Here is a 17932-nt window from a genome sequence, read left to right as displayed (position 1 = left end):
TTAATCATCCTGGGGTGTGTGTGTGTGTGTGTGTGTGTCCGTGTCCCCATTAATCATCCTGGTGTGTGTGTGTGTCCGTGTCCCCATTAATCATCCTGGTGTGTGTGTGTGTCCGTGTCCCCATTCCCGGCTGTCTGTCCAGTGACTCTGGCTTGAAGCTGTCTTCTAACCACTACTTTTGCGGATGTCTTTTCCTACATGTGGTTCGGGCTGTGGCTTCCTTCCATTTACTCTCTCCTCCCCCCGCTGCCATAAATTTGATCTTGTCTGCTTCCAGGATACTGGTGATAGTCTTATTTCCTCATGCACTTAGGATTTGTATTTGTTGAATTTAAATGTTGTTTCCTGAGAAAAGTTTTCCCTAACCATCCAATTTAAAGGAACTTCCCAGCTACTTTCTATTATATCACCTTACGTTATTTTCATTATAACATCTATGTCTACCTAATATTTGTCTTTTGTCAGTCTTTCCAGACCTAAATGCACACTTCATTAGGGGCCTTTTTTGTTCTGTTTACTGCTGTATCCCAGGTGGTTAGAAGAGTGTCTGGTATATACTAGACATTAAATGTATGATAGTTTAATTAAGTAACTTTATCTTTTCTAAAAAATTATACATCAGATCTGCTTGAATTACACAAATTTTAGATTTTATACCAGCAGCCGGGCTTAACAAATATTGTGGGTTAACCTGTCTGTTCAGGACCCAAAACATTTACTAACCAAATAATTGTCTTTGACCAGAAAGCTGTACATTAACCCATGGACCAGTATGAACGTCGAGTTCTTAACTTCCAGCGCTTCAGTATACGTGTCATTAAACTCTGCTTTAAACTCTGGGAGAATTAAAGCAAAGCTTCAATTTTTCTGAGAACATTACAAAATGACCAGGAAAAGCCATAATTATATTTGCTTATAGTTTCTATGATATGAGATATAGTCTATTCTCAGGTAAATTGTAAGTCAAAATGCGTCATATCATCATGCCATATTACAGTGGAGTTCCTTTAAAAGGCAAACTCAAATTTCCAAATTCTTAAATTAGGTGTAAATGATTCACTCTACCAAATAAAATGTTTACTCTTGTTCCCTATATCTCTTAGAGTAGATTTGGTAGTTCTAGTCATCTGTTCAGCCAATATATGATAGTAATAAACAACTTTTCAATTTTAAATCTTGTTTTCAGGGTCAATCCCTTAAATATTAGACTGTTAAAACAGAAAAATCCGCTTAGCAGTCTGATTCACCCCTTACGTGAGAACTCCCTGAAAGAAAATTACATGTCTGGGCAAGATTGACCAGGCCTCTACTGCTAAGTATATTATTTTTTCAGTTCCCATATAATTGTTACAAAATATAACAACATTCTAGTTTTCTATATCAAGATCAAATTTATTCCCATATTTTTCTTTAAAAATGTTTTAAATTTTATATTGAAAAAGGTAAAGAGAAAGTAACTTACAGAAAACAAGCAAAATTCATCTGTTCCATAAAACAAAAGAATACTTATATGTATATCATTAGGAAATCTTTAGGTTACTTACATTTCTACTGTGAAGAGGATGAGCTTAAACCTTATGTAATTAACCTCTTATAATTCTGATGGAAATCATTTTAATTTTGTTCTACTTCTTTTATTATTTAGGCAAAGATGCAATTTACACAATTCCAGTGAAAAACATTCTTGCTGTGGAAAAACTGGAAGAGAGCTCTTTCAATAAGAAAAATGTAAGTTACATGAATAATCACTTAAAGCTTTTTAAATTGCACATATTATTTGATTGAAAATTTTCAAGGTTGTTTTGTATTTGCCATTAATCATTACTATTTTAATTGTTGGCTAGAACTGTCTTAAAATTGTCCATTATTTTTCCTGAAACTAACATTGTGTCTCCATTATACTCAAATGAAATTTTTTTTTAATAAAATGTTTAAAAATAAAATTGTCCATTGTTATTGATGCCTTATATAGTCTGCCTAGCCTATTAAGTTAAAGGTACTTTTCTCAGTACTTCTCTAATCTGACCTTTCAACTTGACATTCAAGTCTTTAATAATATACTCCCAGCCAGTCTGTGCAATCTTATGTACTGTATACTCAAACCAATCAGGGTGATTTCCTGTTTCTCTGTATTCTCCCACTGCTTTTCCCTTACTCATACTTTTTCCTTACTCATACTTTTTCCTCCATCTGCAGTTCCCTCCCTTCATTCCTATTTATATGATAGTCCATTCTTTGGACATGTGTGACTTCTAAAAATTATATTCTGTTGTACTTAGTACCGTGTGACTCAGATTGTCCTTGGAACTAATTTACTTGAAAAGTAACAATTTGTAAGATACCTGAGCAGCAGTTATCTAGCCAAGCAAACTATTTTTCTCTTATTATACCTTTTTCTGTTTGTACTGTGTTGGTTTTTAGACTCTGTTACTAACTTTTTATCTTAATTGCCTATGAAGATGTTCCAAGTAATACATATGGAGAAACCACTCTATGTCCAGGCAAATAATTGTGTAGAAGCTAATGAATGGATAGACGTACTCTGCAGGGTGAGCCGATGCAATCAGAACAGGCTCAGCTTTTATCACCCCTCTGCATATCTCAACGGAAACTGGCTCTGCTGTTTGGAGACCAGTGAGAACGCTCTCGGCTGCAAGCCATGTACTGCGTAAGTTTCTTTCTGATTAAAAAAAGCAGTGTGGTATATCAATAGAATGAAATATTATCAGCTATAAAATGGAATAAAGTATTGATACATGCTGCAACACGGGTGGACCTTGAAAAATGCCAAGTGAAAGAAGCCAGAAACAGAGGCCATATACTATATGATGACTTTTATAAAAAATATCCAGAATAGGTAAATTTATAGACAGAAAGTAGATTGGTGGTTGTGATGGCCTGGAGGGAGGAAGGTTTGGGGAGTGCTAATGGATACAGGGTTTCTTCTTGGGGTGATGAAAATGTTCTCAAATAAATAGTGGTTGGCACAAGTCAAAAAAAGTGAGGTGGGGGCGAGCAATGTCGGAAGTAGATGCATAAGCCTGAGCAAGGAAGAACTTTGCATTCTCTTTCTAATTGTATGGAATAGCCGTTGTAGCCCTATGGACTTAAGAAGTAATGTATTGCTTTTGTGCTGAAGTATAGGTGTTATGAAAATGATTTCTCTTTAGATTGGATTTTGGATTAGAGTGCTAGAATGACCAAAACTCTCTTGGCCCCATTTTATTGTCAAATGAGACTAGATTTCTGAGTTTCCTCCTGCAAAGTTCTGAGGTTCTGCTTTTTAATCTCAAGTCACCAAAAGTCTTTGGCATGTTAACAAAATGAAATTTTTCAATGTCTTTAATTTCATTTTTATCATAGAGGTGTCCCTGCAGACATCCAAATAGATATTGATGAAGACAGAGAAACAGAAAGAATTTATTCCCTTTTTACCCTCAGTTTACTTAAGCTGCAGAAAATGGAAGGTAAATATACAATTAAAATATTTTTATATAACCATGATCCTTTGTTACCAATTCCTGAAGTAATTGCTTTGGCATTATCTTAAAGTTGAAAATACTCATAGCTTTACCAAAATGTTGCTTATGTGGACATTGATTAAACTCCCAAAGGGGCATTTTTCACAGATACTCACAAAGATACTTTTTTTGCATAAATGGGCTGTTCGTAATTAATAAAATGAAAGTATGTGGGTTATCTGTGCATTTCCAGGGGAAGTCTTCCCAGCTTGAGACACTCAGAAAGTTCTTATGTATACTAAAAATTGCATTTATGGAATTAGTTTTCTAATAAGAGATTTTACTGCTCCTTTTAGAGGCTTGTGGAACTATAGCAGTCTACCAAGGACCACAGAAAGAGCCTGATGATTATTCTAACTTTGTAATTGAGGATTCTGTAACAACCTTTAAGACAATTCAGCAAATTAAAAGCATCATAGAGAAGCTAGATGAACCTCATGAAAAGTATAGGAAGAAAAGATCAAGTAGTGCAAAATATGGGAGCAAGTAAGTATTCTTAAGATTCTTTAAACGTATTTGTAAACATCGTGTGAGATTCCAACTACTACTCTTTACTCACACTGACATGCAGACTTCCTGCTTACCTTCATCTTTCAAGACCGAGCTCAGAACCTTTCTCTTGTGAAAAAGTTCCCCTGGCCACTCACACAGTGGTCTTTGTCTTTGCAGTTCTGCTATTGTTTCGTTATATTGGTGCTGTACTTGATCACCACTTTTAATGTTCACATTATTTCGTTAAGTCAAATACGTAGTAGCTTTTGTTCTTGTTTTTTTACCCTTCCTTTTCCATCTTAATATCTTAATATCTTCCACAGTGCCTTATACATACTAAGTACTGAAAAAAAAAATCACCTGTGAAAATGCTACAAGTACTTTATAGTTGATTCTTTGAACCCATCTCAGATGTAGGTGACTATTACAGTGGAAAACAGCAGCAATGTCTAACACTTTATTAGGAGCTTAGTCCACCACCAGGCACTGTACCTATTTTACATCATATTGTGTAGCGTGTTTTTAGAATCCCCACTGAGGTGGCTTAACCAATAGGAAAAATTTTATTTTAATTTAATTTTTTTTAAGATTTTATTTACTTATTATTTGAGAGAGAGAGCACGAGCTGCGGGGTAGGGCAGAGGGAGAGGGAGAAGCAAACTCACTGAGCACAGAGCCTGATGCGGGGCTCAATCCCAGGGCTCTGAGATCATGACCCAAGCTGAAGGCAGACCCTTAACCAGCTGAGCCATCCAGGCGCCCCACAAGAGGAAATTTTTTAATCTCACAAATTAAGTCCTAACTTCCATAGTTGGTTGGTCCAGCAACTCAATATTGTTATCAAGGACCATCCAGCTACTCACCCGTCCTCAACAAGATGATTTCTGTCTTCCTAAGGTTTGTCCCTTCATGGTCATGGATGAGCTGCAGCAGTTCACTATTTTTATATAATAGTATCCAGAGGCAGAAAGACATTATTTCCTTCTCACTAAGAGAAAAGAACCTTATCTAAAGTTACCCCCAGCTTCCCCTGGAACATGGGGCTGCACAGTATCAGCACTAGGATCAGAGTTCTGTTTGCACAGAGGTGAATAGGGAGGGGACCGTTCTTAGTCCACAGTGTACACTGTCTCATTCATCCTCACATCAGTCCAACGTGGTTATATTCCTATTTTACAGCTAGAGAAACTGAGGCTCACAGGTGTTAAGTGCTTTGTTCAAGGTCATACAGCTGATTAGTGAGGGGCTTTGAATACTGGCCCCACTGTTTTAAGCGTTCTTTAAAAATAATGTGATTATTGGGGCACCTAGGTGGCTCAGTCAGTCGAGCATCTGACTCTTGGTTTCAGCTCATGATCTCAAGATTGTAGATTGAGGGGAACCCCCTCCCCAGGCTCTGCTCTGGGCGAGGAGTGTGCTTGGGATTCTCTCTCCCCATCACTCTTTGCCCCTCCCCACTCTCTCTCTTTAAAAAATGTGATTATTAATTATATTTGTGGTTTATGAACAATAAAAATCAGTTTGACAGATGTGTGTTCTCCCCAGATAGAAAAAGGTTATTGTAACCATCCGAATCCTGTCTTCTCGACATTAGTGTAATGGGTTCTCTTCCAGCAGTGCTAATATAGTTTTCCTGGAGTCCCCAGAAATTTCCATTTGAGGTCCTAGCCAGTGCTTGACCACTCCTCTTAAATAGTACCTATCCCCCACCCCTGACCACCCTACCTTTTCTCACCTTTATTTTTCTCCATTAAAAAATATCAGTCTTGGGGCACTGAATGGCTCAGTCTGTTGGGTGTCTGCCTTCGGCTCAGGTCATGATATCGGAGTCCTGGGATTGGGCCCCACGTCGGGCTCCCTGCTCAGCAGAGAGCCTGCTTCTCCCTCTGCCCTTCACCTCACTTGTACTTTCTCTCTCTCAATTACATAAATAAAATCTTTAAAAAAAAAAAAAAATATATATATATATATATATATATCAGTCTCTTGGGGTGCCCGGGGTGGCTCGGTAGGTTGACTGTCCAGCTCTTGATTTCCACTTGAGTTGTGAGATCAAGCCCTACCCCTGTCTCCCCACTCAGTGAGAGTCTGCTTCTCTCCTCTGCCCTTCCCTCTAAGCACACAGGTGCTCATGCTCCCTCTCCCCTCCACCAATAAATAAATAAATCTTAAAAGAAAATCAGTCTATCTTGTACTAGTTTCCTTGTTCATTTTACTTTCCCTGTAACAGAAAGTAAGCTCCGTGAGAGCAAGGTTTTGTCTATTTTGTTCACTGCTGTATCCACAGCTTCTAAAATAGTGCCTAACATTTAATGATCAGTAAATACTTGTTGAGTTAATGAAATAAGACTAGACATGAGAGAGATGCCTGGCTGGCTCAGTTGGTCCTGGGTCCTGGGATCGAGTCCCACATCGGGCTCCTTGCTCAGCAGGGAACCTGCTTCTCCCTCTGCCTGCCATTCCCCCTGCTTGTGTTCTCACTCTCTGACAAATAAATAAATAAAATCTTAAAAAAAAAAAAAAAAGACTTGACATGAGAGATTATCAAGGGAAAATTACAAATACTTAATGGATACTGTGAGATAATTTGTCACTTTTTAAAATGTTATATATCTATCTTTTGAAAAATGGTTTTCTTTTATTTTCTAGGGAAAATCCAATTGTAGGAAAAACATCTTAGAGTATGACCAACTGATTCAGAAGAACTGGAAAATACTATTTTTGTTGGGAGTTTTTCAATTCATTGTTTATTTTGTTCCTGGTATTTAAGAATGAACATTGGCTTCAGTGTCACCTATATTCACATTGTATTTAATATTTAATAATTGAAAGTAACTGGGAATCCTGCTATTGATGCATTACTAGAGAATTTGAAATTCAAGATTCCCTTTGTATCTTTTATGTCAAAAGCCATGTGTCTGCAGCTTCTTTTTAATAGAATCTTCCTAAAGAAGCTTTATAACAAAAGGAGAACTCCTCCATAACAAGAAACCATCTCTTCCTGTGACACTCCATGTTCTGTGGACTTTTCACTACCATTAGTGCCTGCTCTATACTGCCAATATTGTGTTTTACTAGAAAATCCAGTCCATGACAATTCAGAGCTTTCCATTTAGTTCATCAAACCCTCCCTCTTCAAAAAAGAAAAAAAAAGAGATTTTCCTTTCGTCTGTTAGTCATTACAGATTACAATAGGGACTTTTGAAAACTGCCAGAGCATCCTTGAAGGTTGGTAGCTCCTTTTGCCTATTTAAAGATGTAAACAGAACTCAGGAGGAATCAGGGAACATATACTGTTGTGCGCATCTTGTTTACATTTGGGATGAGTGATGGCAGATGAAATACAGTGAGACCACTAAATTTTTTTTCATTGTTTTAAATATCAGGTACTCATTTTCTTGATTTGAAAGTTCAAGTTAACGTGACTTGTAAGGACATCTCTTCTGAAAAAGAAGAGACAGTAGTCAGTGAAAGAAGGTGGTGGAAGAATCACTTGACTTCACCTGTTATTATAAGGGCCACCATGAGGACGCCCTCCTCCTAGTGTGAGGGTGAGAGCTAACTAGAAAACAGTCACTTGGCGCACTTTAATAATCTGGCTGCCCCAGATTATACTTTAGATACTCTGTGGTATCTAATCTTTATGATCAGTTGAATGATCAGTGTTTAAGTCTAGAAATAGTGCTTTCCTGAAACTGTTTATATTTCATTGCTGTTTTCTTATTTCCTGCTAGCCAAATGGAGTTTGGGCAAGCAACTGTTTGAATCCTGTTTTTCCCTAATAATTTACTTTTATCCTCAAAACCATAATTGTAAATAAGCAGTCGAAGCAAGTTGCCTCCTTGAAGTTAAGAGGGATACACATTGCTTCATCAGTATTAAAAACCATGGTACTCTTATTTTGTCTTTTAAAATTTAAAACATTTTCTAAATGTGGTACTTTGAACCTTGGAGTATTTACATATTTCTGTTTAAAACTGTGACTTATTAATGTAAGTCTAGCTAGTAGTGCTTTTTTTGTTTTCCTGACCATAAGCTATATATCAGGATACACTTTGCCAATTTTGTTATTGGTGAGTAATTGTTTTTAAATTATATTGTTACTAGGGAATTTTTTTAAAGACCATTGGCACACAATCAGAGTTCCAGAAATGATTATAACTGAGCAATGTATTTCTCTAAACGACTTGTGAAAATCAATTGGTTTTATTTAAGAATCGGTCCTAGTCTCCATTATGGTAGGTTTATTCCTGCCCACTTTAAAGACAAGTTTGAAAGACTCCTTTAAATTTTATGAGCTTGTGTATTCCATAAATTACACTGATTTATAAATGTGAAAGAATTTAACCATTTAATAAATTTCTCATTGCTGAATTTCATTCAGATTGAAATTTCCTTTTAAGAGTCTCTGAGATGTCTACCTGAAAAGGACATGTGAGCATTGCCAAGTACCACATTCTTTAGTGGCTGTTTTAGCCCTCTGCTTTTCTTCAAGGCAAAAGAAATATTTTTTAAGTATTTCTAATATCAAATCCCCAATCATGACTGCCTTTAAAGATCATGGCATTGTCAAAGGGGCCAAGGCTGTGTGAATACATAACTCTGAATTTGAACGGAAGAGTTTAGTCATATAGTTATTTTCTTCACATGACACTTTTAAACAGCCTATTTGACTGGAATTAACCAGCTTGGCACAGCCAAAAAGAAGTAATGTGAAATTAAATTAATCTTCTTTGAAAGTCTACTGAAATAAGAGACCGTGTCAGTAGGACCCTACAATAACCTAGGTACTTGCTTCCAAGGGCCTCATTCCTCTACTGTTATACTTACGAGTACTTTGATTTTTGCTACCAGATCTGCTTTCTCTGCCTTTTCCACACTTGAAAAACAATACATGGCAGCTCACTTCACCCTGAAAACCTGAAAATGCTTAGAAGGAGAGAAAAGGATGATTTAAAAACTCTTGCCGTAAATGCCAGTTCTGGTTCTTAGTTTAGCCATTTCCATCAGTTGTAGTTGTGGTGATCTATTCTTGTTATTGTTTGTTGTGTTTTTTTTTTTAGTTTGGTTTTTTAATATTCATTTACTAAGATGATGGCAATAGCTAAGTTTTTTACCCCCAGGAATATAATTTATCAAATTGAATGATTTTATTTGCCAAAGAAATATGTTTATAATGTCACGGGTAATGGTTAAATGTCAAAACTAGATTTTCCTTATTATTAAAAAAAAAAAAGGTGATGAATGATGTGGCTTTTGTTTGTTTCTGAAGCCTAATTTCATTCATTTATCAGAAAGGTTCATTCATGCCAGGTTTTAGAAAACAGATTTTTTCCTTTTTTTTTTTTTTTTTTAAGTAAAAGCACCTTTAATTTGTTCTAACGGTACATCCTGTAATGACAATGCTATAAAAAGCCTTTTAGGTGTCCTTACAGTATGCGAAAAATACAGGACTCATTCTAGAGTTAAATTACCTGTCTTGACCGATATTATCTGCTTCCGTTTTTATTAACTTGGAAATTAATATGTTGCTAGTAAATATTGGTTTTTACAGTGTCCAATTTGAATATGTAAGTTATCAAAACTTAATGTAGTTAAGAATTTGTGTAACCATGTTGTATTGTTGAGAATGTATTTTTATTTAAATTTTATTTTCTTATCAAGAGTATTATAAAAATTAAAAACTTTTGTAACTGTCGCTTGGAAATAACTCAAATAAATTACAAGAAGCCTGTCTATTCTCTGTGAGACCTTACTTTCTTACTGATTTAAGATTTCTTAAAATTATTGTACCTTGCCTATCACTAAGGGAATAGCAAACATGAGAAGTTCTCAGTAACAAAGAAGAACAAAGCCATCTGTTTTAAAAGTGCTCAGGATTCTTTTCTTGCACTTAACTTGGCTGATTTTTGATGGACTGTGGTCCTTATTCACTCATTCGTTCAACAGACTTGTTTTGAGGACCTCCAGTATAGAGGCACCATGCAGGATCCCTTCATTCCCGATAGCCGGGCACGTCCAGCATGCAGGATTGTATTCCACCCCTGTCCCTGTCTGGGTAAGTAGTTCAGAGCTGACTTTTTCAGCCTATCTTAGACTTTTTGAAGAATTCCATTTCTACTTTTCTCAAAAGAGTTGACATCAGAGCTTCTGGTTACTCAGGTCCTACACTGACTCCTGTACATTACTCTGCCCTGTAGCTTGACCTTCAGTGCAATCCTTCCAGATGTTAGAATTTGACCATGTTGTGCCATCTTGCTGACCTGTCTAGAGAATATAAAGCAACAGCACCAAAGACCAGGTTAGTGGGTATCTTGTGCCCCCGAGGAGAGAAGCCAGAATACTTCCCCATTAGGGCCACAGCAGCCCTCTTAGCATTTCTAAATAAACCTCCGTAAAACTTAGCCCTTGTAACTCCAGAAGAGCTTAAGGTTAATAAAGAGGAAGGAATCGGGTTCTGATTATCTAGGGATCCTACTTTTATCAGAATACCGGAATCCTACTCAGGCTAGCTCATGTATTAGAAAAGAACTTGTCAGAAACGTCAAAGACTTCGAGTTATATTCTTTGATATAAACAAGCTAGTTCTTTAATGAGAAAGGGTGCCATACTTCTCCCTTTCAAAACTGCGTGATAACAGAAGAGGAGAACCCTGAGGCCAAATGAAGTCCCTTTATGTGTACACCAGAATAAGAAGGCATAGTTCGCACTGCTGGATTCTGATTGCTGACACTACTATGCCCAAGTCAGTGACCTTCAGAGAATAACCTTTCTTGAGTAGACATGACATGCTTCAAACTCAACGGACCCATGTTCAGAGACTATTGGTCTTGATTCCTCATAGGCATTCTTACCTGAGGTTTGATCTTCTGTGACCAAAAGGTTCATTCTTTGGCTTGTAATTTTGCCATTTGACTTCTTAGCTTGGTGATACCATTTGCACAATATTTTAAGCTTATGCCTGCATTTTATGTTAGCAACAGAGGTGGTGTAACCTGTTGAAAGTCCTGTCAAGATTTGTTTTGTTTAAATTAAAAAAAATTAAAAAAAAAGATTTGTTTTGTTTTCTGCCTTGTAGTTCAAATCCTCTTTGTTTCGTATCATCAGAACCTTTGTGCTTTCCTTGTGTCGATCTCCTTTTTGACGTGGCGTGTAGTCCTTAAATATATAAAGTTTTTGCTCATCAAGGAAGAATTCTTTTGCCTGTAGTGAACAACATTGTTTTCCAAATTTAGCATATTTCTCAACTGAGAACTGAGGAAGCCGCACTGGCTGTTCAAGAAGCACCCATCATTTTAGATGGATTCTCAATGCAGGATGGGGTAAGTGACCCCTAGAGAGGCCTATCGGAATCTCCCAGAGGAGACAGGGGGGGGCGGGGGGGGGGGGGGGGCGGTATATAGTTTGAAAAGGCATAGTCAACGTTACAATTTTACCCTTGAAAATACAAACACCTCTTTTTGTAATTCAAACGACAGAAAAAGCTCAACAAAATCTTACTGATACAGATGCGTGGGTGGGACCATGATTCTCACCTGGAGGCCCTTTTCAATACAGAGCCTGAGATACTTGTGTTAATGTGGAACACATTTTTAAAGTTTGGGAAACACTGGAACGTGGGCTGATGTATTAAATTCCAAATCCTGAGCCTGAGTCTCATTCCTAAATTCTACATCAAAATTTGTGTCGGGAGTGAGGATACTGTCAAAATCACTGTTTTGCTGGAGCTTAGAACCCACAGGGAGAAGGAAGCCTGAATAAGTAAAAGCTATCAGGTGGTAAGTATGACGGGGCATAACAAGGCCAGGAGACAGGGAGTGCCACGCGGGGGGCCGGAAAGTGGGGGGGTACACTGGGAAATGAGGTCATCAAGGCAGGCCTCACCAGGAAGGAGAGTTTGAACGAAGGGGTGAGGAAAGGGAGTCCTATGGATGTGTGAAGGAAGAAATAAAATGCATAGGCAGAAGAAATAAAATGCGGGGTGTGCTCAGAGACAGCAAGGACATTAGTGTGGCCAGAGCCAAGTGAGTGAGGGGAATGGTAGGAGCCCGGTGGTGGAGGGTGTTGAGCAGTGAAATGACCTTGACCCACGTACCTTCTGTGGATTGCTGTGACTGCTGAATTGAAAGAGGTCTCAAGGAAGGCACAGGAGGAAATAGGCAAGCCAGTCAGCTAATACCCTAATCCTGTGAGGGATCGGCGGCTGGGCCTCGGGGTGATAGTACAGAGTGTATGAGGAGTAACTTAGATTCTGGGTAGAACTGAAGATAGAACCAGCAGGATTTGTTGACAGGAATGTGGGAGAAAGAAAGGAGTCTAGGAAGATGCAGTAGCTTAAGCAACTGGGTATTTACTGAGATACGAAAGACTGTAACAGGAGGTTTGTTTGTGCTTTATCTGTGTCCATGGAAAGGATTCCTAGAAAAGATTCACTTAAATCACTTAGTAAGTACTAGCATATATTGTATCTCATTTTATCCAGTTATCATATCTTCCTTAGTAGATTGTCAATGATTCTGAGGGTGAAGAGGGCCTTATTGTACCCCACAGCCCTTCGCCCTTAGATGAGGAGACTTAATGCACATTCCATGAATGAACGACATACGGTGGCTAATGATGGAGCAGCAACGGCCTTGACTGAAAGTCACAACTCAGCTAGAAACTACTTTTATGATCTTGGTCAGTTAACCTCTTTAGGTTTTGTTCCCCTATACATGTAAAATTTTTAAGTTTTTGTCTTCAAGAGCAAGGTGTTGGGCCCTTGCTATGCACTAAGCACTCTGTTAAATCCCGGAGTCCTAAGATGATGCCTTCAAGTTGTTCATGGTCGAGCTAGAGACCAGACCAGAGTGACCCGAAGATCCTTCTACAAGTTCCATACTCAGACAACCCCCAGGGTCCCTCCCATTAGTCCCTCCCCAGCAGTTTGTGTAGATAATTTGATTCCTTCTGTGGATCTTTCTTGACGGAATATGCCTTGCTCTCTCCCCCAGGGCTCCACGACTATAGACCAATTTAGCAGCATTGACAGACCCTGTAGACCGTATTATAATCCTCTTCCGGTCGTCCTTGGAGGAATTAATAGGGTCCCAGGCGTTAAAGAAGTCACTGATTTACGAGTGAAACAGCCTGGTGTAGGAAGAGAGCCCAGCACCCAATTCTGCTCAAGTGTTGAAATAATTAAACAAAGAGGCCGTTAGACTGAGGTGGCCCTAATACCATGGCCGCCTATGTAAGCAAACCAAAATCTAAGCCTATACATGCCTCAAGGTTACAAAATCAAAACCTAAGGACAGCAGTGACAGCCACTAGGCTTTAAGCTGTAGCCTGTCAATAATTTCCTTTCTTCGTTTCTGCATCTTCTCTGTATCTCTCCCCAGACTCCTGCTGCAGAGAGCTCCTAGCCACTTCCAGCGTGGCGCTGCCTGATTGGAACTGATTTTCACTACGATAAACTTAAAATTGTTCATATGCTGCGGTTTATCTTTTAACAATTTGTAGACAAAAAGCAGCTTTAAAAAGGCAAAGCTGGCACTGACTTGTGACCACAGTTTTTATTTGGATTCAAATGAGCCAAAGGGACTGACAGTTGCATTTTAATGTCACAGAGGATAGCATTTTGGCTGATAATCAGCCCTTCCAGTGACCTCAGAGAAGATGAGGCACAGATGTGGCCATTCTCCCCTCTGGCTGGCTTTAGGTCTTACAGCAAGCCCCTCCCCTGCCCCACCCATTATTTATAAGAACCGTGGAGGAAGTTAAAACCTGTAGCCCTTAATAGTGTAATGATCATTTTGGAATTCAATTGGCACTTTTGGGTGGTGGTTTAATCTTTTTTTTTTTTTTAAGATTTTATTTATTTGACAAGAGACGCAGCAAGAGAGGGAACACAAGCAGGGGGAGTGGGAGAGGGAGAAGCAAGCTTCCTAACGAGCAGGGAGCCCAATGTGGGGCTCGATCCCAGGACCCCAGGATCATGACCTGAGCCGAAGGCAGACACTTAACAAGTGAGCCACTCAGGCACCCCTTTGGTGGTGGTTTAAAAGAGCTGGGGGTGCCTGGGTGGCTCAGTTGGGTAAGCATCTGACTCTTAATCTCAGCTCAGTCTCTGATCTCAGAGTTGTGAGTTCAAATTCCACAGTGGGCTCCACGCTGGGTGTGGAGCCTTCTTTAAAAAAAAAAAAGTGCCTAAAACTAAAAGTGCTAAAATTCAAAATCATTTATAGCAAGAAGATGAAGCAAATCATTCACTTTCACAAGTAAAGACACTATTTGGTAATTTACATTTTAACATTTTAATTTGACTTTTTTTATTTTACTTAAATGCTTATGGAAATAAAAAGACTTGCTCAGGGCGCTTGGGTGGCTCAGTCAGTTAAGCATCTGCCTTTAGCTCAGGTCATGATCCCAGGGTCCTGGGTTTGTGTGCCGCATCAGTCTCCCTGCTCAGCAGGAAGCCTGCTTCTCCCTCTGCCTGCTCTGCCCGCCTGTGCTCGCTCTCTCTCTGTCAAATAAATAAATAGCTTAAAAAAAAAAGACTTGCTCAGTTTAAGAGAGGGACACAGGGGCGCCTGAGTGGTTCAGTCGGTTAAGCATCTGCCTTCAGCTCAGATCATGATCCCAGGATCCTGAGTTCAAGCCCCTAGTCAGGTTCCTCACTCAGCAGGGAGGCTGCTTCTTCCTCTCCCTCTGCCCCTCCCCCCCACCCCTTGTGCTTTCTCTTTCTCAAATAAATAAAATCTTTAAAAAGAGAGAGAGATGGAAATGCATAAATTAACCACTGTTTGAAAGTATTTTATCTACATATTGAGAAATATATGAAAACTTACAAACAGACCACGAAAATGCAGTATGAAAGTAAATCACATACTCTGCATGTCTTAAATAGCAGTAACTAGAAGTGCCAAAATTCAGTTAACTTTTGTTTTTTCAGCCATCCTTGCAAATGTGGGGCGGGATTCAAGTTTCCAATTATAGTTCAAGGGGTATTTGCTCAAACCCAGATCGAATTTTCTTGCAATTTCCTGCAGTTCCAGTTCAACCAGCCCCAGGGGGTGGCGGATAGGAGAAGAGCTTGTCCTTTAGTCTTCTGTCCCCTGGAACCCTTCACTTGTCATTGTAAGGAGTCCATTGAAGAGCAGCGGACAGCTGCTGGGCCTGGGGAACAGAGAGCCGAAGAAGAGAGGTCAGACCCCTGAGCCAGGCCCCGGTGGGCAGAACCACATGGAGGGGAAGGTGCACTGGCTGAAACAGTGGCCCCTTGCCAAGAGGAAATTTCTTAATGTGCTGAATCAAAAACTCTCTTGTGGGCCCCGCCTGCCTCTCAGGTTCTTCCTCTGACCTCCCACCAACCCTCTGACCCTATACTCTACCCCTTTAAGGCAGTTTCACTTCCAAAACAATCCTGAATTGGGGTAGGAAAGGCTGTAGAAATTCCCACCACAGCACGGCTTCCCATGTGTATGCCTCACTGGCAGGGGGTGGGGAGGAGTTGCCAGATTTAGAAAATAAAATATAACTAGTGAGACAGGATCGAGGCACTGGGGTCGGGACTCCTCTTGCTCTGGGGGTGTCTGCAGCTGCAGGATCTCAGGCAAAACTGGAATTCTTTAACTGACGTTGGTCTAAACACCCCCACCTAGACACTCCAAGCAGCCCGCCATTGCTGCCCACTGCCATGAAGTCAGCTGTATGGTCAGGTGCCCAGAGGCCCCCATCTCACCCCCAGACTCCTTGGTGACTGGCTCCCTAGCTGGGGATGGATGACTGGACATCAGCATGAGACTTTGGCCTGGTCCATACCTTCCTACAGCCCAGGACAGGGTTGTGCTGGAGTCTCCAGACCCCACCAACATCAGCACTGTTTTCCCAGGCTCTGAGCTCCATGTGGAACATGCCATGGTTGACAGCTCCCGTCAGCCCTTACAGCTGTGGGTAGACAAGTGTGTGACCATTCCCCACCAGGCTCTACACTACAGTCTCCTCAGGCATTGTGGGTGCCTGGGGGATGGCAAGGACACCCTTCCCACTCCCTGCCCCAAGAAGTCCCCAAGAGATCGAAGCTCTCCTTCCAGGCCTTCAGCTTTACTGATACTCCCAGTGGCACCTATGTTCCCTACCAGCTGCTGGTCTGGGATCCACAGGTACCCTCTGATGCTACCAAGGAGGTCTGCTCCTTCCACGGAGATGCAAACAGGTGGGAATTTCTGGGAGATGCTTCCTTGAGCGCTATGTGTGACTGTTGTGAGGTTACCTGCCTGGCCTGCTGGTTGTTCCATGGAAGAGCCCTGGCAGCCTCTGGGAGGGCCCCTGAGGAGGCTTCCAACCAGGTGACAGAAGACAGGTTGCCTTGTCCTGAGTTGAGTCAGGCCTCTGATGCCAGGAAGCCTCCCCAGCTCACTGATGCTGATGACGGGGACTCAGCTCCTAGTGGGGTTGATATCCACCCTGGGCATGGGCTTCTGCGTCTTCATCCGCTGCCACTGGCTCAGGACACAGAGCCCTGCAGCACATCCAGCTGCAGGCCCAGGGAGCAGGATCTAAGGAGTCCCTAGTGCCTCCCAGAGTTTTCCAATAAAGAGACGTGTACCAAAAAAATAGAAGAAAATATAGGACACCCAAGTAATTTCAGATTTCAAGGAAACAAGTAAGTTTACCGTTTAAGTATGCTCCAGGCAGATTTCTGTGTTTTACTTAGTAACCCTAGTTTTTCCATACGCAGAGGACAGTCCCACGGGAAGAAGCGCTCTTCCCTCAGCCAGCACCTGCGCTGGAGGGTTCGGAAGGACGGAAGTTGGAAGGCGCCCACCAGGGAGGTGTCCTGTGAGGTATAACCAGCAGGATCTTCACAGTGCACTTTTGAGGGGCTTATCTTCAAAGTCTCAGGAAAGTCCTTAGTCTGAGGATGGCTCAAGATACCAGGCAGGCCAGGGTAGGCCCAACCTCCCTTCTGAGCCTTCCCCTGCCCACCAGCGCCCCCTTCCTCCCACCAGCAGGGGCCTCCACCCCAGCTCCCTTCCTCCTGGCCAAGCCTCAGCAAGGACTTTACATCCATCAGTGCAACCCAGGTCTTCCTCCTCAGATGGAGGGACATGGGGAATCCAGGCTGCATGGATGTATCTCAGCGCCTGGCAGCTGGAGCCGCGTGTCCTGGCTCCATTCCCTGCCATCATGTCCCCTTACGTGGAGTCCCCTGCGGACACCTGTGTACACTACTTCCTCTATACATTGGAGACAAAGGCCCTGCTTCCCTCGGGGGCTTGTGTGGGGTCAAAAGCGTGTGGGTAATGGTAAAGAGCACCTGTGTTAGGGGTGGTTACTGTTCTCCGGGTCCCTAAATCTTAGTCTGTCAAGGGGCCACCTACTTTTGCTTTCTGCTCTCTCCCATTTGGAGCATAATGGATAAGGAATGGGTGCATTGTGAGGCACCGGATTGGCTGAGGGAGAGGCTGCAGGGCCCCTTTTAATTCCTTTAACAGAAAACATTGCCTGCATGGGGTACCCCAGAATTAGTCCCACCTCAGAGGAGGAGACTGGCCCCCTCACTTCCTTCCAGTCCAAGGACCCTCACTGTTTGAATTGTTTCACATTCTAAGAATTCTCTTTTCAGGGCATCTTCTACACTTTTTCAAATTCCCGTGTCATCTGAACTTTCATGACCCAGGGGGACAGAGACCAGGCCACCCTTCTAGCCTCACCTGACTCTGCCTCAGTGCACACTTTTCCCCCCAGCATATAGCCCAAGCTCCAGATTGCCAACCCGAGGGCCAGGTTCTGGTGCTAGACAGGAGGCTCAAAGTGGACCACAGTTCTGGAAGTGGGGACGGGATGGGGGGGCATTGATACACATTTTCTGAGCACTCTTACATAATCGTCATAACAAACCTGACACCAAGGGAGAACGTGCTGCCCAGAGATGC

General features: G+C 41.2%; 1 protein-coding gene across 2 annotated transcripts in view; it reads left to right on the top strand.

Annotated features, from left to right (window-relative positions):
• The window catches only part of RASA2 (RAS p21 protein activator 2), a 124425-nt gene extending 114676 nt beyond the window's left edge, over positions 1-9749 (top strand). For both annotated transcript variants that reach the window (XM_025881310.2, XM_025881302.2), the window contains exons 20-24: positions 1646-1728; positions 2460-2668; positions 3364-3467; positions 3818-4007; positions 6663-9749. In XM_025881310.2, the coding sequence (XP_025737095.1) occupies positions 1646-1728; positions 2460-2668; positions 3364-3467; positions 3818-4007; positions 6663-6693 (617 nt within the window). In that variant the 3' untranslated portion in view covers positions 6694-9749. The remainder of the gene's footprint in view (positions 1-1645; positions 1729-2459; positions 2669-3363; positions 3468-3817; positions 4008-6662) is intronic.
• The last annotated feature ends 8183 nt before the right edge of the window (positions 9750-17932 follow it).

This window comes from Callorhinus ursinus, unplaced genomic scaffold, assembly GCF_003265705.2.
Source record: "Callorhinus ursinus isolate GAN/ISIS: 27379988/994484 unplaced genomic scaffold, GSC_fseal_2.0 scaffold1, whole genome shotgun sequence".
Lineage (NCBI taxonomy): Eukaryota > Metazoa > Chordata > Mammalia > Carnivora > Otariidae > Callorhinus > Callorhinus ursinus.
This window is presented reverse-complemented; position numbering and strand designations above follow the sequence as displayed.